Here is a 23,450-nt window from a genome sequence, read left to right as displayed (position 1 = left end):
ATTGAGTAATAGTATGTGCCGACTTCAAGTCCAGAACAACATACCTATTAGCAAGCAAACACATTTTAGCCAGAACCACTAAGCCAACACTACAAATGACAGTTAGCTGAGTGTCCATAAACTGGCACACCCTGATGAAAAAAGCATTATATTTGTATCATGCCTCTTCCAAAAAGCATAGCTATTTACCTAGAAAGGTTAAGAAGAAAAAAACGTTTTGAAATGCTAAAATGCTTATTCATAACACATATGAATTAGCAGTATGGTTAACTGTAGCTGAAAAAAGTTGTTATTAAGTTGAATCATAAATCAGTTGGTTCAAATCCGGAAAACATTAATTAGCTACAAATTGCATTAGTAATTAGTTTGTAACAGCAATAAAGCACCTCGGGGCTTTGTGGTATATTGCTAATATACCATGGCTAAGTGCTGTGTCTAGGCACTCACACTCACTGAATGTTTCAATTAGACTTTTTATAATGCTCATTTAATCAACCTCACAAATACATCAAGTGTATTTTGGGGTTTTGAACACCAATAACAGATGAGAAATATTTGAACCCACACCCTTTGCGCGTAAATAATGCAAACACAGGTATTATTTATTGTGACACGGCATTAGACAGATTTGAACTTGTGATCTGTTATCTATTGATGGAAATAGTCCACTGTGAAACCATGATGGAGCTAGCGTGCCAAAAATAATAATAATAATGCACACACTGTTGAAGTTGGTCTATTCAAGCAGACCCTATTTCAAAGGAAACAAGCACTTATTAAGATCAGATGTTGCCAATATGTGGGTAGAGCAAACACACCTGAACACACTTAATAAGATAGAGGACAGTTTTGTTTATGCTGAGAACAGAATTTACGTCTTCAAATAACATTCTTAGAATGTTCTCTGAACAAAGTACTTTTTTATAGAAGCTTTTATTAATGTTCTCAAAACATGACTTCAAATTGAACTATGAGGAAACCTGTAGGAAAATAGTCCCGTAGTCCTAAAACAACCACAGAGGAACATTTAAGAACGGCACTTTAGGAAGAACCATCGAGGATCGTGAAGGAAACGTTATGCTGGTGTACCAAAACACGTGGAGATTGTTTTATTTTATTTGATGTACATTTTCGAAAATGACTTTAAATGAAACCATGGCACAACCAAAAACATGTGACGAAGTTCTGAAATAACCACAGTTTTTTTGTTTTTTTTTTACATTCTCTGATCTTTTAAAGAATATAAGAAATGCCAAACCAGTTGGAGAATATTTCTGGAACATTATTACAAGTAAAATGTAATGTTATCATGGGGAAATGTTCTGTTAAAGTAGTCCAACATTTCACACACCCTGATAGGGTCTTGTTAATGCAGAGTCTGACCAGGCCTCATGACTAAGTATAAGCCCCATAAATGAGAGAGACAAACAAAATATACTTTTGATTAATATATTTTGTTGCAGCTTATAGTCAGATAGGTTGCAGTTTGGGCAGCATGTAAGCCAAATATAAAATAGGGTACGGGCTGCAGTTTAACTTAGTTGTGGGGGCACTAATGAGATTGTTGGAAAATAGTGACACGAGAAACAACTATCAAACCATAGAAATATATTACCTATGTGACATGTCTGCCTCAAAAATGCCTGAAAAACATCCAAGCTTAATACTAATCCGTCAAAAATAATTCTCGCACCATCTCACATCTAGCCATCTTATATTTGCACTTCATCTGGAAGTATTTATGAAGACTGACAATGTGCATGAAAGGCAACTTTAAATGTGTCCAACACCACATTATGCATTAGCTTGATAGTTTGATATGGAAGATGACTGGCCAAGCTATCGGTCTTCTATATTGCTGTGTTCAGGTGTGTTGGCCACACCTGCTTATTGGCCACACCTGCTTATTGGCCACACCTGCTTATTGGCCACACCTGCTTATTGGCCATACCTGAGGGCTATACCACAATGTGTCACAGGAATTAGCAGGAGGCCTTAAATTTGAGTTGAAACTTAGTCCAAAATGTCACACAAATGTGTCTTATAACTACACACAGATACAATGGCGTCCGCTATAACAAAGATGAGCAATGGTTTTGATTTCGAGGGACTTTGAAATTTAACAGTGGACCACACCCAATTTTATTTTAGTGGAAAATATGTTTGTAGCCATAACTATGCATAAATGCTTTTATAAAGTTTTAAATCTTTAAAAGTGGGCTGGCTGGATTGTTTTTTTTATACCCAAAATATTTTATTTTCTACTGAAACTTACTTCTGGCTGGATTGAAACTCAGGTCACAGGTCACATCTAAATCACCCTGAATAACCGAGGCCAAACATTTGAACCAATTCAATCCAAATCTGTACCTCTCACAAAGATTGTGTCATTATCCTATGGTAGAGAAAAAAACTGATTCAACTGATTAAATATTTGATAAACTAAATGCTTTTATCTTGTCAAAAGTTATATTAAAATACATATGACATTAAATATATAGGGATGTCAAGGTACCGCAACTGTATAATATAATTTTATTAATTGGAGAACCAAAACATATTGATGATGACGTTAATAATGCGTAATCATTTGAAAATATTTAATGAATACAAAACAGAAGATTATAAGTTGGAATCTCACCGATTCTGTATTTCAAAAGCAAATGTATTTACATGGTTAATGCCTACATACATTAAATCAAATGGGTCCCACCTGTGCTTGAAGCCAAAATGATTTACACAGATAAGTCATATTGAAACATTCAATTAAAGTTTTGAGGAAGTTATTTATATACAGTATTTCCAAATAAACTATTATTCTTACAGCGTTAATAAAACATTTTGAGGGAAAATGTCAAAGGTGAAACCAAAATAATTCAAATGTTACTACAACTTCAAAGAAACCCAATACACTGGAAGCGCACAGCAGCACTGTTTTAAATGAATAGCTCATCTTGAGATATTTTGCCATGACCAGAGTTTTAGAGTAGCTTTAGCTTAATCTTCATACAGTTCCACTGGAAGTTTAGTGGCCTACTGTAGCCTCACCTCCAAACATGGGTACCTCAATGTATGCATTTCCTACAAATATGATACAATCAGTGTCTCTCCATTGGTCTGGGCTATTGTTTGCTCTCAAGATGAAGCTATTTTTATCAATCTTAGTTTTCCGTGTTTGATTTGTGTGGTATTAAAGAAAATGTGTTGACGTTTATGAAAGCCACAAAATAAACAGTTTCCCGTATTATAATGTTTTACCCAAGTGTTGAAATCCCCCCCAAAAAATCTCAGCTTAATTGTCATCTCGGGCCACTAAAAATCGGTTAGTATGGCTTTAAAATAAAAGGGATTTCCTGCACCCAGGTGGAACAGGCAGAAGAGGACAGCTGTGTGTTCGGGTTTGTGTACATTCCTGTTTGTGTTTGTGTGTGTGTGTGTTGCTTTGTTTTCATCACTATTCATGCCAAAGTAAGTGGGACTGGGAATCCAAAGAGGCTGATCAGAACTGAATATCCTTTAATCTGTGAATGGCCCCGGGGAAGGGCGATATGTACACAAGTCCTATTTGACTGACCTCAGGCCTCATAGTATCTGGTACGATATGCAGACCTACTTTTCTTTCCTACACTTCCATATGTCTTTCCTCTGGGAAGTATTTAGCCGCGGTTATTTTTTGACCTGGAAACTCTGGTTTGTAAGAGATGTGCGGTAAATCATACCCTCTCTCTCTCACACACGTGCACACACGTGCACACACACATACACATGCGTGAGATGAGTTGGATCAGTGAACAGCGTGAGCGAGGGTAAACGTAATATGACATCATCTCTTAGGCTCTCTGGTTTTTAGTTTGTCTTCCATGAGCCTAAACAAAGCAAGAGAAAACAGAGCTATTTGGGACTATTTCATGAATCCTTCTTTTGTTGCGGTCCCATTTCTAACCATTTCTAACATCTCTTAAAAAAAAAAAGAGGAGAATCTGGGCGGGTATGTTCACAAAGTGATTGAGAGCAGAGATGCAGATCCCTACTGATCATATGTATTATAATTGGAAATGCTCAACTGTTCCAAGATCAGAATTACACGGCCTGGGGGAAGACGTACTGAGGCTGTTTCTATAGCATAAAATGAAAGCCTCTACTTCGCAGCATACAGAATAACATGAAAGGCTATAATTAACAGCATATAAGCTGTCACTACTGGGGTCCCCCAGGGCTCTGTTCTAAGCCCTCTATACACCAAGTCACTTGACTCTGTCATGTCCTCAGATGGTCTTCTGCGTTTCACTGTCACGGTTGCCAAAATCTGCGGCGTCCCCCGGATTGCGAAGAGCCTTGGTGTCACCTTTTATCAACACCCTTTCAATTCTCGGGCAAACAGTGTGGCGGTAACGGCCTCCCGTCGGTTTGTAGTCAACAACATTGGCAGAGGGCTGCCTAAACAAACCCTAGGAGTACAGGTACTAGTCCAGCCACTTGTCCTCTCACATCTTGACTACCGCAACTGGGTCACTAGACTCCAGCTGAACAGCTGCAAACCTTCTGTGGTACCCCAACCATTTGAACTACAAAATAACCAAGGGATATATTCAAAAGTTTATTTTCAAAGTAACGTGATCGTTCTCGTGGTACTGTTGCTTGATGTAAATTGGGTCGCCAGCTTAATTCCCAGACACATCAGTTACACTCAGTAGGACCCCTGGGGATACTTGGCCAATCCACAGGAGGCACAAGACGCCAAAACCATAGGCCTACTGGTGAGATAAACATGGCAGGGTACTTCATGGGCACTGAGCGCAGGTCAAAACTGAATAGGTGGTATGGTAACCAAAATAAGTTGGGGACTACTAATTGAGCTTTGAGATGGTCTCTACAGACAACTACACTGTTGTTATAAATATTAATAATAATATGTGTAAAACTGTGAATAAAATGTCTGAATCTTCCATGGCATGAGCAAGCTTGTTTTAGCAAACCACGAGAAGAACTGTACTGCAATTATTGTTTTGTGATTTTAACGAAGGTAAAAAAGACATCTTTGGATTCTCTGTTCAACTCTGCTACAGGACCCCTACACAGATTTCCAATCTTTACGAAGGAGTGTGGCTACTTCTCGGTCCCTGTGTTCTTCTCTCTTACTGAAACACTTTGCTGTTTCTGGCACCACTGTCGTGTCCTTGTTCTCCTTCAACCCACAAGCTCCTTCTCTCTTTCCCTGAAACACACACGTTTTCTCTCTCTCGAGACACACTGCTGAAGTGTGAACTTGTAGCCTTTCTGGGTGGCTCCCCTGCTATATGTCACTGTCATCTGCTGCCCTGAGGGGGGTCCCCTTTCCCAAATACATACACCCTGTCATATCGCCCACCATGCGCACAGAGGAGGCCCTTAAAGTTCAGGTCAGAGTTTGCTTTTAATGGGCTGTGGGCCACACAGGCATGCACATGTGTACGCGCACAAACACGCGCGCACACACTTAAAACAGGCAAGGGAAATGGGTTAGCAGGAAAAGAGGGAAGGAGGTATAATTGAATAAAACCCCAATATGATAGAGTGCCAGGAAAAGCAAACTGCTCAGAACGATGACAGACAATGAAACATGGAGAAATTCTATGTTCCAAAGCTCTGCAACCTTGGAGGAGATAAAGGCACTATCCATCTCTTCTGATGCTACTGTCACTAACCTGGACCTTGGCTCAAATACCAACAACACTGGGATTTAGCAATCAAATGCTCCCATAAAATAATCCTCATCCATCCCCAAATTTCAATTATTTTAATATACAAAATTGCATCATCAACCCTATACATATTGTTTTTATACTGCATCCATTCACTGCACTCATAAGGAGATGCGTCCAAGACAAACACAAAACATACGCAAGGCAAACTGGCTACATTGAAGAACTGTAGACTTGATTACACTCAATATAACAATGTGACGTTTGATGTTGGACCCGATCTCTCCAGATGAATTTGATCAATGTTTTTACAGCGTTACAGAACAAGCACATGCTATCATATGTAACTTATTTACACTGCATGTTTTTGAAACTCAGCAGTTTCAATATTTAGGCATTTGCACTGTGGAATGCATTCTTTCAAACATATGGGGGCACGCACACACTGAAACCGAAACGAGTTCTGAAGAATGTCGGTGTGTGTACCCCCTCGTATATACATTAGCCCTTTTCAAAACACCAATGGTGTGTTAATCAATGAAACGTATACAAGGAGAGTGAAATAAAATAAACTCCATGATGACCTCACATTTAAACGGGTTTCCACTCGCGTGCCCGTGTTGGTTAAGCCCGTATTTTATTTCCCCAATTCCATTGGCACGTAACAAGAAAGGCCAATACATTTTCAAATTGTCTTTGTAACCTCACAATGTCAGTCAGTCAAATCAAAGGTCAAAATAGAGAAATGAGACCTTTAAATTCAAGGCATAATTTAAACACTTTTAAAATGTTATTTTCGTTGATCGGGGGACAATATTTTTGTGTGGAATTCATTATGACATGTTCTTCGTTTTCATTTATTTGTTGATTGATCCAATTTAGTGCCAATGACTTACATGTAGCCAAATTGCGGTTGAAAGTCAACAGATTATTTCTGTTTTTAAAGTGCTTATTTAGGCATATGCCTACATAAAACATGCCTATGCATAGGCCTTCAACATTAGGCTAGTAGGCCTAAATAAATGTTTCGTTGACTTAACTGATACATACTGCAAAAACAATGTTCTAATAAAATATTTGAAGCATTTGTTTAATTGAATAGATACAAAAAAATCTAAATCACTTTCAAGTCTATGGAAAATCAAAAGGCGATACTGTATGCTGGATTGACGTTGTTACAACCACAAATCACCATTGATCATTTGTCACCAAGTTGCGGTACGAGTTTATTCGCTTGAAGGCTAGAGTTTGGAACTGAGTTCCGTTTATGATACTCCGGATAAAAGCCCAAGAGTTGCGGAGTGCACAAAGAATGGAGCGAAGCCGAGGACAGAAACCGAGAGCCGGACACTAAAGATGGAGTCACCGTGGATGGTGAGCGGTGCGTCGCATCAATATTTTCAAAGGTAAGAGACTGGGGTGGAAGAAACGTATTTTGGCTAACATCACTCCTGGAAAAAAGGGAAGAAAGCTCTGGCAAGATGCTGCTGACAGGCGGAGTGCTAGGTTTATATTCGATTCCGAGATTCCGATACAATTCTAAACCCGGTACTTGGAGACACGTTGGCCCCATCGCGTGCGCTCCACATAAGGAGAAAAACGGCAGTGCGCTCGTGCTGCGCTCCAGTGGGCAACGGGTGTCCATCATTCCAAGTCGGAAATGCTGCCTCTTGAAACGTTTCCTCCGCCGAAGAAAGCTGCCGTTCTCGAACATATCGGACGACATTGGATCTAACGTCCAGTAGTTGCCCTTTCCGTGGTTACCGGGTTCCCGGGGCATTTTGACGAAGCAGTCGTTGAGGGACAAGTTGTGACGGATGGAGTTCTGCCAGGCGGGGAACTTTTCCCGGTAATATACGAAGCGCTGGCAGATGAAGTCACATATCTCCGAGAGCGTCAATCTCTTCTTCGGGCTCTGGAGGATTGCCATAGTGATAAGAGCAATGTATGAGTATGGAGGTTTTACCGAGGAAGTGCTTTTCCCTGTGCACTTTGGTGTAAAGTTACTCTCCTCTTCCAGCTCCGTATCCTCCACGGGTTGTTTTGGAGACTGGGACGCTTCAGCGTTTTCCTCTAAATCGGATCTGTCTTCTTCAGTCAAGGACACGTATCTGTGGTTCCGCAAATCTTTCCTCCCTTCTCCCTCCACGTCGATATCGGGCTCCGCCATAAGCTCGAGCTCTCCGTCCACTGTCATAATCCTCTATTGTCTAACGGGTCCAGTGCCACCTGCGTGCGCAAACAGGCGAGATGTGGAGCCTCGGGTCAGACACGCGCAGATGCCCGCACGCGACAGGGCTGCCTCCTGCCTTTTCGCTTTTCATTCACAAAAAAAAACAACGGCTGCGTGAATGCAGGCCTAGTCTATTTCCACCCCTTCTCTCCCCCTCCCTCTACGGTTCCGAGAATAATAACGACAAAGACTTACTTAACTAGCCCAAACATCTATCGAATAAAGTCAAAACAACCATCAGGCCTACAACATAACTGTAGCCTATGGTGAAGCTCAACTTGAGATAATTCCACAAAGCTGAACGGGAAGACTATATTCGTCCTTACGTTTCTCGGTAATCGAAAAAAACGTTAAGGATTTAGAGTTTGTTATTATTATTAAGTACATTTGTTGTACTCAATTCAGACGCCTGATACCAATAGCAGAAATACAGTGGTTCTATTTCGAAAAATAATCTCCTTTCGGCAACAAATGGAAATCCTTTCCAAGATTATTCATAGCATCCCTTTATCAGGGCTTTTATTTCACACGAATCAAATATGGACCAGTAAGCATGGTCTCTTTGCAGTGATATAAAAACATTTTAACGTTGTAAAATAACTAGCTTAGACCAATCTACTAAATGATTGTATCAATATAAACCAATAGGTAAGTATGTTTTTTGTTTGGTCCATTCTGTTTAAGGTGAGGTAAACATAATTGGAATTCCTTGTGTGATCTCATTTACTATCATTAATTCAATTTCGACCGGGATTGTCAGAATGTGGGCATAGCCTATGGAACTTCTGAATGCAAGGGATATATTCCCAAGAAAAACGTTATTGATCAACAAAGAACAAGAAATATTGACTTAATAAGGCAAGCTTTTCATTAAACCTCCTTGAAGACAGACATTGTTCTATTAAGGACGAACTAAATTTAAACATTAAAGTTGAATATTTATTTATATTTATAAAAATAAAATATATATCAGAATAACTTTAAACATATTTCATAATTTGATGTTAGTTTTGGTTAATATGTTAATATTTGGTTTTACAGCTATATGGCCAACCCCATGTCCAAAATATCTCCCCTTTTTGCTAAAATGTGCAATTCCTTATTTCACTAATTGCAAAGGAAATGACTGACATAAAAACATGACTGAACTGGTATTCCATGCCCCTACCAATCCAATGTGTTTAGAGTTTTGGGATGTGAGTGGTGTCCACAACTAGGTGAATAGGTGCCCACAAAAGTATTGCTTTTATATGAACTAATCAAAATACAAATGTTCACTTTGTGGGCGGAACCCACTCAATGCCCTGTCCGGAGCCGGAGTGAGAACACGCGACGAAGCAACTGGAGAGACGTACTGTACGACAGCCCACTGTCCTGGTTGGTTGGCTATATCCCCCACATTCGCATGGCTCTGAAAGGAAGAAGCTTCCCCTCTGTTTCTTCCTAGATGAGTGGGAGGCACTGACATACTGTCCGCTCAACACTCCTCAGGTTCTGCTTATCAGTATTGGAGGAAGACGCGATCCAGTCTGTTGCAAGTCTAATGACCCAGGTTCTGTCCACCAGTATCTCCATGGTGGGGAATGACTTGACCCATTCTGTTGGAAGTCTAGTGTCTCAGGGTCTGTTCACTGGTATCTCAATTGCAGTACATTTCCAGATCCAGACACTGAGTGCATCCAACCGAATCAAGGTCCACATGCAGGAGGTCTCAACCCAAGGAAACAGAATGTCCTTCCTGATTTCTATGGTTTCGACCGAGTAGCCATGCTGCACTTGGTTAAGTTGATGCTACTATCCTAGAGCTGTTTTCAGAGGTTTCCTCTATGAGCCTAGAGCAGTTTTCCGTGGTGTCCTCTACAGGCCTAGAGCAGTCTTCAGAGGTGCCCTCTAACAGTCTTCAGTGGTTTCCTCTACCCACTTTGAGCAGTCTTTAGAGGTGTCCTCTACTAGCCAAAGGTAGTTTTTAGAGATGTCCTTTACTAGCCTAGAGCAGTTTTCAAAGGAGATACCCTCTACCTTTTTTATTTTTTTATTCCTTCACCTGCCACTTTAAAGAAATAGATGAGGTTTGGATACTTCTCAACTTTGTGGAGAGTTCTCAGGCAGAAGAACAAGCAATCTGTAATAATCCATATATTTTGCTTAAATTAATCATAACTGAATTAGTTGACTATAATATTCCAGTGATAATGGATGTTTAATTATTCTTTAAAAAAATGAATACCTTCATTTTATTTCAGGCTGAAGTGGTTTCCAAGAAAGAGGATGAAATTACAGCCACAATCAGCCAGAATGGTGCTTCTGGTATTTCTCAGACTTTTTCTTCGTCAGTCCTTTGAACCTTACCCCTCCCCCAATGCCTACCCAATCCCCTTCCACTACTATGAACCCCTTAACCCACATTAAACCCTCACCCACTCACTCACTCACTCACTCACCCACACCTCAACCCATTCCATCACCCCCACTATCAAACCTTCCCTCCCCCCACCTACTTTATCCACAGTACATTTTGTAATATCATTTCTGTGTTGTGTCTTTCATTCAAGCCATGATACACTTGAGATGAGAGCCACTTTCTAACACACGCACACAAACACCTAAAAATCTAAATTTCTTTCAAGCAATGTAAGCAATAAAAAGGTATTCACAGTAGATAACATGTATTTAAAAGTACAACTAGTTGAATAGTGGAATGGATTTTAAAAATACTATTTCAAAAGCACTGGCCATAAGTTGAATGAATTTACAATTACATCAAATATAATACATAAAAGTGGACACATTTGACAGCATGCTCACAATAATAATTCGTATTTGTCCGTTTTCACAACACAGAGCGCATACTTTAAATTGGCATCTCATGAAACAAGGCACAAAAGCATGTACAGATGTTTCAAAAGGCCAGCCAGACACTGAACAGTGAGCTGCCCTCCAGTGATGAGAAGGCCGAGGCAATGTGGTGATGCTTCTTCTGCTCATCAGTGGGGCACCTGTCAACTGCTTTCTTTCAGATTTTTGACGAAGATTTATTGAACCTGGTGGGATTGTGTTGCGACGGTCCTCTGAGGCACGGGATTGTAAAGCTGGTTGTGACAGTTGGCCGTGTGGTTAACAGCTTCCTGAACCAGTCATAGCTGGGTACTCCTGGCCCGTACAGAATAATATGGAAATCCTCCGATAATATATTTTACTAAAACTGAAATTTAAATATGTTTGGTGAATGTCTTTATTAAATACATAAGAATGCTTTTAAAATATTTAAATGGACAGTTTTGGAAAAAAGAATTACATTATAAATTAAAAATAAAGGTTACATTTACATTTAATTAGCATATGTGCATGCATGTACATATATATTAAAAAAATATATTTATTTTATCTCTGTAGTCTACATTGGCTTCCTCGTCATGTCTATTTACTTTGCATCCGTAACTTTCTATAATGAGCAGCAAATTTACACAGGGTCCATTCCTCAGCAGTGATTACCCGTTTCAATTCACCTTGAAAAACTGAACTGATTTGCTTAGAACATATATTAATAGAATTGTATATGAATATTTGCCTGTGGCCTAGTATGGTTTAGTGATCTTAACAGCTGTGTCTGGTGCACTTACAACACATTAACAATGGTTTGAATCTATCCCACTTCTATCACAGCACACACTTTCAGACATCTTTCCCTCTACCCAATGAAGCATAAAAAAAAAGAAAACATTTGAATTTTAGAGCAAAGTAAGACAATGTGATTTTTGTTTGCTAAAATAATGCTGGTATAATATTTGATTTTGGTTTCTAATTATTTAAAAGAAAAGTAATTTGGGCTGTGTATGTTAAAATATTCAACAACAAATAAAATACCGGGAAGTAGCAGAATAGTTTTTAAATCCCCAAATCAGCTAAGAACTGTGCTTGGTAAGTGACACAGGTATTATTTCCAAATGGATTTGGTACTTTTGGTCAGGTGGTCTAACCACCACGCTACCTGCCACCCCATTGGTCAGGTGGTCTAAACACCACGCTACCTGCCACCCCATTGGTCTAACCTGACCGGTCACCCCATTTAAAACTATTTACTATCAGCACTGTTGTTTAAGGCCTCATAGGTCCAATGAAAACAAACTGGATTTAACAAGAGTTTAATGCTTTTATTTTTTTCACATCCACAGCAAACCGTCTATAAGGACAATAAAGAATAAACTATAAAGGGGATTGCCTAATCCAGCCGTGCACCAAATGCCAAAAGTGCCAAGTAGAACAAAAAATAAGGGGAAAAACATTAATACCAAAAACAAACTTAACATGAACAGCAGCAGATATAAATTACTACATCTCACAATCAGACAGCAGAGCGCGTCATGCTCAAAGTACAGTCAACGTAGACAGTGGCCGTGTGCGCGTCCAAAATGACCCACTAAATGACAGGGACGGAGTGAACAGACTCTGTGGCTACAGAAGACAGCGGCGTCATTGGACTCACTTTCCTTCAGTCCAAGCTGCCAGTATCCGGACCACAGCAACCCGCCAGAATCATTTCGACTATTAAATTATCCCGGCAGTCCCAGAGTCCTGTGCAGGGGCCGGTGGGTGCGGTCCGTGCTTCCGTGTGCTATGTCACCCGCAGGTGGGGTTTAATATCTCAGCTCCCGTAGTGAACAAGGCACGAGGGCCTTCACGGGGCCGCTTCTGCCGCCAGGCGGGGGGGCTTGCGGTTGGACGGCGCCAGCCGTAGCAAGTCGCCGCATTTGAAGCAGCGCGAGTCGGTGTTGCCCTCCTTCCTCGGGATGTGCCAGCACTGCAGACAGCGCACGCGGTACTTCTTGTACCTGAGGCGGGGGGCACGGAATAAGGACAGGTTAGCGTGACATTTGACTCCCCCTCCACCACCACCGATAATGTGCTTAACAGACGGGCCGCAGCCCAGAGACTCGGCCGTGACCCCTCACCTTATCCCGCAGGCGTTGCACAGCGGGGTCCCGTCCTCGGCGTCACGCCACAGAGGAGTCTTCTTGGTGCAACAGGAAGCGCAGATCTTATTCCCTAATGGAGGGACAGGATAATCGACACAAACACACGGGCCTTGTGCCACAAACCTCCTAAACGCAACGCTCGGTAATGACATACGTTTAAATGACTGTGTACTGAGCGGCTTCCCTTTCATTTTCCTTTCTCCCAGGTGCACCGCCAGGGTGCCTGCCAAAGCACAACCTGATCCTGCAACCCTGCCTTTAACAATATACACCGGGTTACTCATTTAAGTCTTAGGCTGTTTACACAGCGGTTTTCCAAAATACCCTGGCTAAAAGTCCCTCTTATCAAATGTATTCCACCTGTCTGAAGCACCAAGTCCTCGCTAGGTTATCTCCTGCTGCAACAGCCCTCCCTTGTGGAGAAATGGAAAGATGCTTTAACTGCGTGGGCAGTGCCGTTGAGGGCACCTGCGTGACATAGCAGTCCATTTCGGTAGAAATAATTGGTTCATCACTCCTGACGACACTGTTGGAGTTGTGACCGTGTGGCCGGGAAACGAGGGAGGCAGAACGGAATCAGCCAATCACCAAAAGGGTATCGGGAGAGGTCAACCGATCACCAACAGGTCCGCAGGAGGGAATCAGTCAATGAAGTTGGATGTCCCACCCATTTAAAAAGACTAAAAAAGGCACTTGCCATCAATGGCCATGCCCATGCTGGAACATGTTCTCTCAGCGTTAGGTCATAACCACCACTATGGTTGGACCGGAGTCCACTAGTCATCTAACCATCTCTATGGTTGGACCGGAGTCCACTAGTCATCTAACCATCTCTATGGTTGGACCGGAGTCCACTAGTCATCTAACCATCTCTATGGTTGGACCGGAATCCAGTAGGGTCATTAGCCAATTAATAATGTAATTCCTCCCCAGCAGACCAAATTAAAATCCCTCAATGGTGCTTCCTATGAAAAAGCAGGTTATTCCCCAGATATATTACAGACTCTACGGTTCAGCCACTTTGGGTTAACAAAGTGAAGCGATGAAGTGATCAATGATGATCATTCCATAAACCGTAGTTCTAGTAGCCTAATATAGGCGTGTTGCGCCCCCTCCTGGTGAGGAATGGCCAGTACTCACTGGGAAGGCTGGAGGGGTCGCTCTCCTCTTCAGAGCTGCTGGTCCTCAGGGAGCTCTGGGAAGAGCGGGACCTGCCTGCCTTCAGTGACCCCCGGGGCCGACCTCTCGAGCGCTGTTGACTGGAGCAGCATATAGGCACACAAGGCTTTGTGAGGCCACTAGTTGGAACAAAAGAGGCTACCCTAACCCTACCCCGCTCTGCTTCCTCTGTAGAAACAGATCCATGGCAAAGGTCAATGGTATACTCTCTGCTACATTTGATTATTTTCACGTGTCGTCACGGCATATGGGAACACCCACTTGGCGGGCAAAACAGTTTCCCTCCATTGCCCACTTTTACTAGTTATATTTATCATACCAAATGCCAGATAGTTGCAGTTCCATTGGATGCGCTAACAGCATATATATTGTATTTATAATCATATCTACATGTAATCTTCGTAATGAATGACATGCTCTGTTTTCATCTGCACCAACTCCAATTGTCTAGCTAACGTTAGTGAGGCTAGCTATAGCATTAACTAAATTTATAAAGGAGAAAATTGCACCAATCCAACCTTCTCCACAGTAACCCAGGCTATCGATGGTGGGTCATTTAAACAGTAGGAATAGTTTATATTATTACCGGTACATTTGTCACAAGATTCTGTGTAAATACTGGCTGCACTACGCTATACTGACCACCGACAGAACCAACAATAATAGGCCCAACTTTGCTTTGACAATGTATTTTTGACCCACCCTGATCTAATGTACAGACAGCTCTCTGCACTTTTGTATGCTCTCATTTTGGCAGCAGTGTAAGGGGATGGATTCTCCGCAAGGTATATGTACACATCCCCAAAGCTCAGCTCCAGCAGGGATTTAGCCGTTTTTAACGATGCAAATAACACAGCGGTTTCTGTATATGGGTCACAAGTGCCTAAGACATGCAGTTTGTTAGCATACCTTAGTTTTTCATGTCTTGTGAGGTGATCTAAACGCTCATGGGCTGTATAAGTAGAAATATCTGACCAGCTTGTGCACTTGCTCCATAGAATTCCCAGTGTTAGCTGCCATGTTTTATCAATGTTTGGCCCACCAGGCTGTCAGAGCACTCACGTGACTGAAAACTATGACTAAAATGTCAGAATGTGTACATCTGCGCCGCATCGGAGTTGTGCGACAGGGGAACGGCTGGCAATTCCCTCTGACCTCGAAAAAGGGTTTGGCGCCAAATCAGTCAGGATGCGAGCGGTTTGTAATTGAGAAATCTGTCAAGGTCATTATTTTCCCTCAAAACCATCTTGTATTCAATTCCATAACGGGATTTTTACAAATAAAGCAGGTTATCATTCATCTCTGTTAGCTGACTAACTAGAATGTTTTGACACGCTAACGCTAGTAGGGCAGATTAGCAGGAAGTTCAACAGTACCATTCAGTGCCCAGGTACTGATTCGGCTATCCCCGTATCAGGAAGCCAGCGCGCGGCACAGTAAAGACCAACATGATGGTGTCAACTATACCTGTACTTCCTGGAGGTGATGAGCAGGCGACACTTCTCCCGGCTGTCATCTAGCTCCGTCTGCATGCTGAACGTCACTCCCTGGAAGCCCGGGTCCCGCGCATCAGCACTCCGGCTGGGATTACGCTGCTTTCTGGTCACCTTGGTGGCCCTCGGGGGGGGTTCCGAGAGAGACTGGGGCGCTGGAGGGACGATGTTCGTTTTGTCCTCCGTATCCATGCAGCTTTGGGGGTGCTCTTCCTGTGGCTCTGTGAAGTTGACATCTTGTATTGACTTTGAGTTGGTATTGACAGATCCAAGTTCAGTGGTCAAAATAAGCAATGTATTCGGAGGGGAGTTTGGGAAAGGTGGTTTGTCTTTTTCAGGGTCAAGGGTAAAACATATGTTGGAGTTAAAGTCCAAGGTCATGTTAAGATTCAGCTCCTCTGGGCCTGGAAGTTTGTGGGTCATATTGTCTAAACAGCGAGCGGTCTCATCAACTGTAGCTATATTGCGGTCAAGTGGTTGCCCAAATAGGTGGTCGACTGATGCAGATGGATGTTTAAATGACAACTCATCTTCTGCCTCAGGACAGTTCTCTTTCAGTGTGGTGTCTTCTTTGACTGGGTCACAGGTTACCGTTCGGCTTTCTTCACTCACAGGAAATCCATCGACAGCGAGACAAAATGTGACTCCGCTGTCTTTGTCTCTCACAACCGCAGAGCCCGAATCTCCCATTACAGCTTCAGTGTTGTACCCGCAATTCACAACCGGTGACTTGGTGCCTGGACTCCCGGGGGAGCAATCACTAACTCCACCTAACTTACCCATCTCTCCCCTGGACGCGGGAGGAGAATCCCCTGTGGTACAGACTATAGGGGAGCAGACAGTCACAGTGTTGTTAATGCAGTCCATACCTTCAGGGGGACCACTGTCATCGAGTATAACAGGCAGCGGAGCCACTGCCGAGGGCAGAACATGATCATAGACCACAGTTGTAACGGAGGCTTCCTCCTGTGGTTCACCTGAATGGAGGATTCGCTCACACTGCATGTTGATCAGACTCATCACCTCCCATGGACTGTGATCTGACATTACTTCCTTTCTGGACCTTGCTTTTGACACAGTAAAAGTTGTAGACTTAATATCTACAAAACTGTTTTGGGCAGGGCAGGGAGTCGCTAGTTTGGAGGCTTCCTGGATAAGGTAGAGGATGGTGGACTGGGTCACCTGAAAATGAATACATAGATATTTTTCCCAATGTAATTTTTTTTAACCTAAAACAGCAATTTCACACACACAGACACTTTATCCTTTTGGGGACCAGAAAGTAATAATCCCTATTTTCCAAATACCCTAACTTAAACTCTAACCAGAACCTCAATATTCTGAACTTTACTTAACCTAAGCCCCTAATGCCTAAATGTAAAACTTATCTAACACATTTTTAATACTAATTGAACATTTTAACCGAAAGCTAACCACTAAGGGGGAAATAAGTTTTCCGTGTGGGGACAGGCTAAAAAAAACAGAACTTCAGGTTTACCTATTTTTATGGGTTTACATGTACTGTAAAACCAGGATCTCACACACACACCTGCTGGTCATCTTGAGTGTCAGGCTCTTCCATTGTCTCTTATTTGCATGGTCTATAGGTGGCTTCGGTGCTCATATTGAGGTGTCAGTCTCTGAAAAGTAAAACATCAATGTGTTGAACACAAATAAGAACATAACATGTAAAGTGTTGGGCCCATGTTTTATGTGCTAAACTAAAAGATCCCAGACATTTTCCATGTGGACAAAAAAATAATAATGTTTCATATGCCTACTATTGAGGATTTCTCCTTTCCTGTGGTCAATTGTAACTTAGTAATATCTAAAAAACTGTTGCATGTTGCCTTATTTTTGTTCAGTCTTATTTTTTATAACAGTATCACAGTATATATTTGGAAGTAAATAGGTTGTTAATAGGTATAGTGACAGCCTTCCTAAAACAAATACCTATCCACAATTCAATAATGATTCGTTTTATTATAGGCAACTGTACAGTATAAACAGTTCAACATCTTTTAAGCTAGCCTGTAGTCTAAATTTGCAAAACAGTCGAAATTCTTCGTCAGATTTTGGGCTTTGGGATCAAAACAGAATAGGTGTAACAAAAATGTGTTTAAGAATACACAATAAATAATTAGATAATTGTCACACACTTACCTGGTCAAGTTTTATGTACCAGAAAATGTAACCATCGGCGTTCTAATCTAGAAGTATTGCTAGTCATTAATTCTGAGACTCGTCTAGCTCGAGCCGACTAATCTTTCTGCGCGCGGAGGCCCAGCACTTTCAATACGATCATTTTTTTTCTGCCAGCAGAGTTGAGGTCTTCCCAATCCGCCTTGGTTAGAAAGTGGTATGGGCAGGGAAAAAAAATCTTATTTCAAGAAATCCTTGTGATTGATCTAATTGAATGTCTCTTTAAACTATCGAGATTTACCTTTTTCAACATTACCTTTTTTTTTTTTTATGTTTTAAATGGGCGATTTTTCACAAACGCGATCTGGGCCAAGATGAGCACTCACCTTAGGTTCTCACAGAATCAAGATCTTCAGAGATCTTACAAAAAGTGATTCAACCAATTTGATCTTTAGCTTCAGGAAATTGATCTGGCACGTTGCAACATTTCACTTGGCACACACCATGCACATGTGTCTGTGATTGAAGTTGATTGTCCTGGGCAGGCACATACAAGTATGGAATGACTTGCTTTCCTGCTTTTCCCAGGAACTGGTTAACATGTTGGCAGCAAGGCTTCTACTGGATGAAACAGGTGTTTATTTTGTTTAACTCTAGGCTTACTAGATGTTGGTGTATACTTTAATGTTTTACTATTTACCACATATCTCCTGTGTAAGCCAGCTGGTGGAGCATCACAGTTGAGTGTTTGATTCCCATATATTGTAAAATGTAAGGATTTGAGCGCCTGCTCCTATTTGTGCACACATTGTATTGTTTAAATAGACTTGTAATAGTATATGTTGAGACATTTAAAACGTTCTACACACAACAGAAATCTTTGGCATGGCTTGACTTGGCCTGAGAATGTTTTTTTGCCAGGCAAGGTGTCAGTATTGGCAGTGGCACATTTGAAAGGGCCATGTACAATCATTAATCAGTCAGTCACTGTAAAACAAATGCAATTTCCCTGGTAATGATTATTACTGAAGGCCAAATGGTACAGCACCTGTGGTTTTCAAAAAGTCTGAAGGGTTCAAGACAGGATACAATATAGATTTTATTTTTAATCCATATATCTTACATAGACTTGCTAATTTAATACAGAGAATACATGTATTGGAGAAATTATAGCACAATTCGAAGCTATGGATGGGACAAAAAAGCATTCCTGGAAAACAGCTAAGAACTAATACTGGATAAATATCTTAGAGCCAGTTTATTTGTACTTTCCTGGAAACTCCTTAAATTGTCATGGATATTTAAAGAAAATCCAAAATGGGCACTCAGGCTGGGATTCTGGGATTTTTCCTGACAGTTCTACTAATGCTGTAAGGTGAGAAAAATCATTTCTGTGTACAGAAATGCTTGGAATTGGACAAAATGCACCTGTTAACGAAAAATTACGTTTTCTAGAAAGTTTCACCCCCCAGTTCCAAGCTCAAGCTGCCCTCTTGCAAATGTTACATCAGAGACTTGTAAGACCTTGACAAGGCATGGTTCTCAAAGCTTAACATATGTGCGTGTTTGATGACACTTGTTCGGGAAATAATGTATTCTTATTCAAACCTCCCAAAAATAGCTATTTATTTTACACAAAATATAAATGCACCATGGAAAAATGTCAAAGATTTTTTTTACAGAGTATAGATAGGAATTAGTAAATGGAAATAAATGTATCAAGTCCTACTCTGTTGCTTTCACAGGAGAAAAAGCTTTTGTGTGCGTATGGAACAAACACTTTACATGTTGCATTTATATTTCTGTTCAGTATATTTAATTTTAGCTCTCACCTCCACATACAGTAAAGCAGAATGATAAAAGCCATGAGTTGAATAAGATTAGTTTGCTAAATGCGAGTGTTGTAGTTAACTACGGACTGTTTACATGCTCCTTGTGAGGAGACTTGTGCGTGTGACCTTTGCGAATAAGTCGTAACATGGAATGTTCCATTCAAGTGCACAGTTGTTCTCTGACAATAAATTGAATTGGATGCATAACGAGGAAACAACCTTCTGATATGCGGATTCAAGTTAAATACGAAACAGGGAACAACAGCTTGTGACAGTGAATTGTCTCCATGGGCCTGAGAACTCTTCGACACAAACAAGGATGTATTCATACATGACACCCATCTTCAGCTCCTACACAATCAGCATGGATTATTATTTTTTTGGTGCGAGACAAATACGGTACACTTCAGGGAGAAGAGTAAAGCCCTTCTGGGACATAATCCTGCGGCTAAATGAGATCTTCACTCAGGTGAGTCCTTCAGGCCTTCTCTCTCCCACCAGGCCGGTTCCCCTCTTAATCCCTCCCGACAGTCCAAACAGGGCACCTCTCTCTCCCGTACGACTCCGTCCTGAGGGTTGTGGTCCAACATCCATACTAACATACTACTCAGCATACGTGACAAATACATTGCTTCGTACTAAGTAGGGTGAAAGTGTGGAGCGTAGTGTCCTCAGTGGGGCTTGGGGACATGGCCGTCCACGTAGAAGTTCCGGGTGACCTTGGGCAGGGTCAGCTCGATGCCATCGAGCTCCTGGGTCAGGATGATCTGGCAGCTCAGCCGGGAGTTCTCCTGAAGGGCTGGGGCCATGTCCAGCATGTCGTCCTCTCTGGAGCAGGAGGACAGGGAGAACCAGAATTAACTTCACCGACTGAATCGTGAGTGTCCGTCTCACTGAATACAGTTTGGCTGTAAATGCATACGTTTAAATGACAGAAGACGTGTGATGAGGTGGTTGCTAGGACCACAGCATATCTTACGCAATCAACTGTATAAGTACAAGGCCTTTTTCACATTTTGTTATGTCATGACTACATTGAGGTTCTCTCCTTTTGATTACAACACTTTGACGGTGCAAGATATTGTTTTAATGTGAAACAAATGGTAATTAGGCATGAAGTAAACTGATATATTGGTGGGATGAGTATTCATCTATGTTGAACCACCTTTTGCAACAAGTGTTTTTTGGGGTAAGTCTCTACCAGCTTTAGACTGATTCCTGAAATTGTGTGCCCTTTCTTTTTGCCAAACGGCTTAAGTAGGCAAATCAATACTTTTTTATTACGTATTTTTGGTTAATTGAATAAATGACTTAAGACCCTTTATTCCAACAATGACATTCAGTAATATTTTGTGTACATCATTTACAGAAAATCCCAATAAAACACATTTCTGTTCCATGTTTTAACATTACCAAACCGGCAAAAAGGGGGGGGAACAAGGACGCGATCAATTATAACACAAGTATCTCAGCCATACCTTTCCTCAGGCTCTGGCAGCTTGTTGAAGTGGTCCCTGTTAACATACACATGGCACGTCGAGCAAGCTAGCGACGCCTCGCAAGCTCCTGAAAGTGAGAGTCCGATGACGGTAGGAAACACGGTGTTGAACGAATAAATGACAATGGAATGTAAGTGAAATCATGTATGACTACGTTGATCACAGACACTGCTGGGCCTCACCTTCCAGTTCAATGTTGTGTCTATGGGCCAGATACATCGCGTTGTCCCCCACTTTAGCCTTCACAGGGATCCTCTTTCCCGAGCGGTCTATGTACACCACATTAACCCTGGGAGCAGACCAAGAACCGCACACTGTGAGGACGCACACCTGTAGCTATCCTACGACAACCCAGTGATTACATTACTGTAGATGGGGAACTGAAATTACAGAACAGAAAATCAGTTCTGTCGTATGAATACTGCGGATTTTGTCTGTTAGATCAGCTGATGAAATAACGGCATCAGAACTAACAGAACTAAGTTGCAGTGTGCATTAGGCTACTCACGCATCTTCTTCTGGGTCTTCAGCACCTGCACTCTCCTCACTGTGGTACAGACCTTTAGAAATTAAACAGATATATAAAAGTGACGACCCCTGAACTTCAGACCGTGATACTATTACGACTTCGTGACTTGTTTTTTTGTTTTTCTACCACATACGTGTTTCTCTCACTAGCGAGAGATTATTTAAGCCTTGTCGAGCTAAAGTTACATTTTTATACATGCTAATTATTTAATTGGTTAGTTAGCTGGCCGTTAACTTATTGATGACAACATAGCATGCCAACATTGAGTTGGACGGGAACACGACTTGAACAACTTAGCTTGCTAGTTAGTTAGCCAGCTACTCACCCCTGGAAGTCTGCAAGTGCCGGTTTAATGTCCGAAAACGATCAACTTTCGACAAACCAGCTACACCATTAAAATAACTGTTTAACCTGTTGAAGGGACATTTGCTACAATCCGGTATAACTCTAGAAAGCCTCAAAGTCAGCCCCACGCTCGACCGGACTGAAGCGGAGGCCGCCATGTTTGTGTTTTCATCACGTGAGTAAGACTAGCAAATAGAAAGGTAGCAAATGACACGCATGGTCTTCAGTCGTTTGACCAGTAGAAGGTGTTGTTGCAAAAGAAATTAATGAGACCAAACCAACTTCTACAGGGTCTAGGGCTGGATTTGGATGTACCAGCGGACGCTGCACTATTTTGTAGTAGCACAGAACACACCTGATTCACCCATCCAAACGCTTTTTTTAACAAGTGGAATAAGGTTTCCCAGCAGTGGAATAGATCAAATACATGCAAGAAGTAGTTTTCTTTGAAAACCATCCATTTAGGCAATGCTATGCACAAGGGTGTAGGAGCAGGGGGAGACAACACATGTAACAACACATGACATTTATTATTATTAAATGTATTAATATCAAACTCAATTCTACACCCCTGGCTGTCAGTATGTGGTCTACCTTAATTCACGTTCACAAGTTGCATCGAAACAGTACATCCATCACATTTGTTCAGTCCCAGAGTTCTCCCAAATCAAATGAGACAAACCAAGTTAAGCACACTTCTGTCTGAATGAAAGGAGGCTCCCTTTTTCTTCAGAGTGCAGCAAGACAGAGTTATCTGATCCACACATGCAAGCAGTGTGGGGGGGGGGGGGGGGGCAATGTTTGACTGAAGTCTCTTGACCATGAGACATCATGTTTTGACTGGAGTCAAACAGTCACAGGTACGAACATGCACACACACATACACACACACACACACACCACAACACACAACTTCTTTCCCACTCCGCCTGGGACAATTTAACAGCCTCAGACACACCTTCTCAGCCTTAACATGTTGAATAATAATACATTTGTCAAAACAGTAAATCTCCTACAGTGGGTCATCCTTTCAACATGGAACATTTGAAATACATCGCCAGGAAACAACTGCAATGAAACCACTCTATTTAGTGCTTCATCGTGCCCGTGGGACTCAACCCAGCCTTTAAGTCCAGTGTCAACCGGCCAGGGTTACCATAAACCATCATATAGGTCTTTGTTCTTCTGTGACTCTCCAGGAAGGGTCATTGGTATAGTCAAGGCTTCAGTTCAGAAAGATGGTTGGGTTTCTGCTCCTTCCTCACCCTGCTTCATCCCGGCACAGTAACGTTAAGCCCTCTGGTAGTCCGCTGCAGCTCTACGAGGGTGTGGTGGGTGGAGGATGATAAACTGTTACACGCATGACCTGGGAGAGAAGGGGCCCCTAGCAGCAAAGCCCCCTTGCTTTTCTTGTGAAGACTTGTGCATGAGGGTGTTTCAGTATTGTTTCTGCCTGCTTGTTGGCTCCCAGCATTGGGTTGAAAGTTCTATGGAAAAGTCACGCATGTGGGACTTTACAGTCAGGATTATTCAATGTGAGTCAT

At 41.8% G+C, this 23,450-nt stretch overlaps 3 protein-coding genes across 5 annotated transcripts; all 3 read right to left on the bottom strand.

The window, feature by feature from the left end:
• Positions 1 to 2,806: 2,806 nt before the first annotated feature.
• On the bottom strand, positions 2,807 to 7,978 carry LOC105012145 (forkhead box protein D3). The gene has a single exon (XM_020049502.3). The coding sequence runs from the start codon at positions 7,876 to 7,878 to the stop codon at positions 6,880 to 6,882; it is 999 nt and encodes a 332-aa protein (XP_019905061.1). The 5' UTR covers positions 7,879 to 7,978; the 3' UTR covers positions 2,807 to 6,879.
• Positions 7,979 to 12,044: 4,066 nt separating this feature from the next.
• zglp1 (zinc finger GATA like protein 1) lies at positions 12,045 to 18,236 on the bottom strand. 3 transcript variants are annotated; one of them, XM_010872792.3, is made up of 6 exons: positions 18,088 to 18,236; positions 17,109 to 17,199; positions 15,534 to 16,741; positions 14,028 to 14,146; positions 12,864 to 12,957; positions 12,045 to 12,743 (listed from the first exon to the last, which is right to left on the bottom strand). In XM_010872792.3, the coding sequence occupies exons 2-6, from the start codon at positions 17,139 to 17,141 to the stop codon at positions 12,590 to 12,592; spliced, it is 1,608 nt and encodes a 535-aa protein (XP_010871094.1). In that variant the 5' UTR covers positions 17,142 to 17,199; positions 18,088 to 18,236; the 3' UTR covers positions 12,045 to 12,589. The 3 variants fall into 3 exon arrangements, with proteins under 3 accessions (XP_010871094.1, XP_010871095.1, XP_010871096.1); XM_010872793.4 differs by lacking the exon at positions 18,088 to 18,236 and adding an exon at positions 17,723 to 18,033; XM_010872794.3 differs by lacking the exon at positions 18,088 to 18,236 and having other exon boundaries at positions 17,058 to 17,196.
• A 546-nt stretch (positions 18,237 to 18,782) lies between these two features.
• Positions 18,783 to 22,093, bottom strand: fdx2 (ferredoxin 2). The gene is made up of 5 exons (XM_010872791.4): positions 21,887 to 22,093; positions 21,541 to 21,592; positions 21,215 to 21,321; positions 21,012 to 21,099; positions 18,783 to 20,361 (listed from the first exon to the last, which is right to left on the bottom strand). The coding sequence occupies exons 1-5, from the start codon at positions 22,062 to 22,064 to the stop codon at positions 20,205 to 20,207; spliced, it is 582 nt and encodes a 193-aa protein (XP_010871093.1). The 5' UTR covers positions 22,065 to 22,093; the 3' UTR covers positions 18,783 to 20,204.
• Positions 22,094 to 23,450: the final 1,357 nt, after the last annotated feature.

The sequence above is a fragment of the Esox lucius genome, chromosome 9 (genome assembly GCF_011004845.1).
Source record: "Esox lucius isolate fEsoLuc1 chromosome 9, fEsoLuc1.pri, whole genome shotgun sequence".
NCBI classification, from domain to species: domain Eukaryota; kingdom Metazoa; phylum Chordata; class Actinopteri; order Esociformes; family Esocidae; genus Esox; species Esox lucius.
The sequence above is the reverse complement of the archived record's forward strand: the minus strand, read 5'-3'. Positions and strand labels throughout refer to the sequence as shown.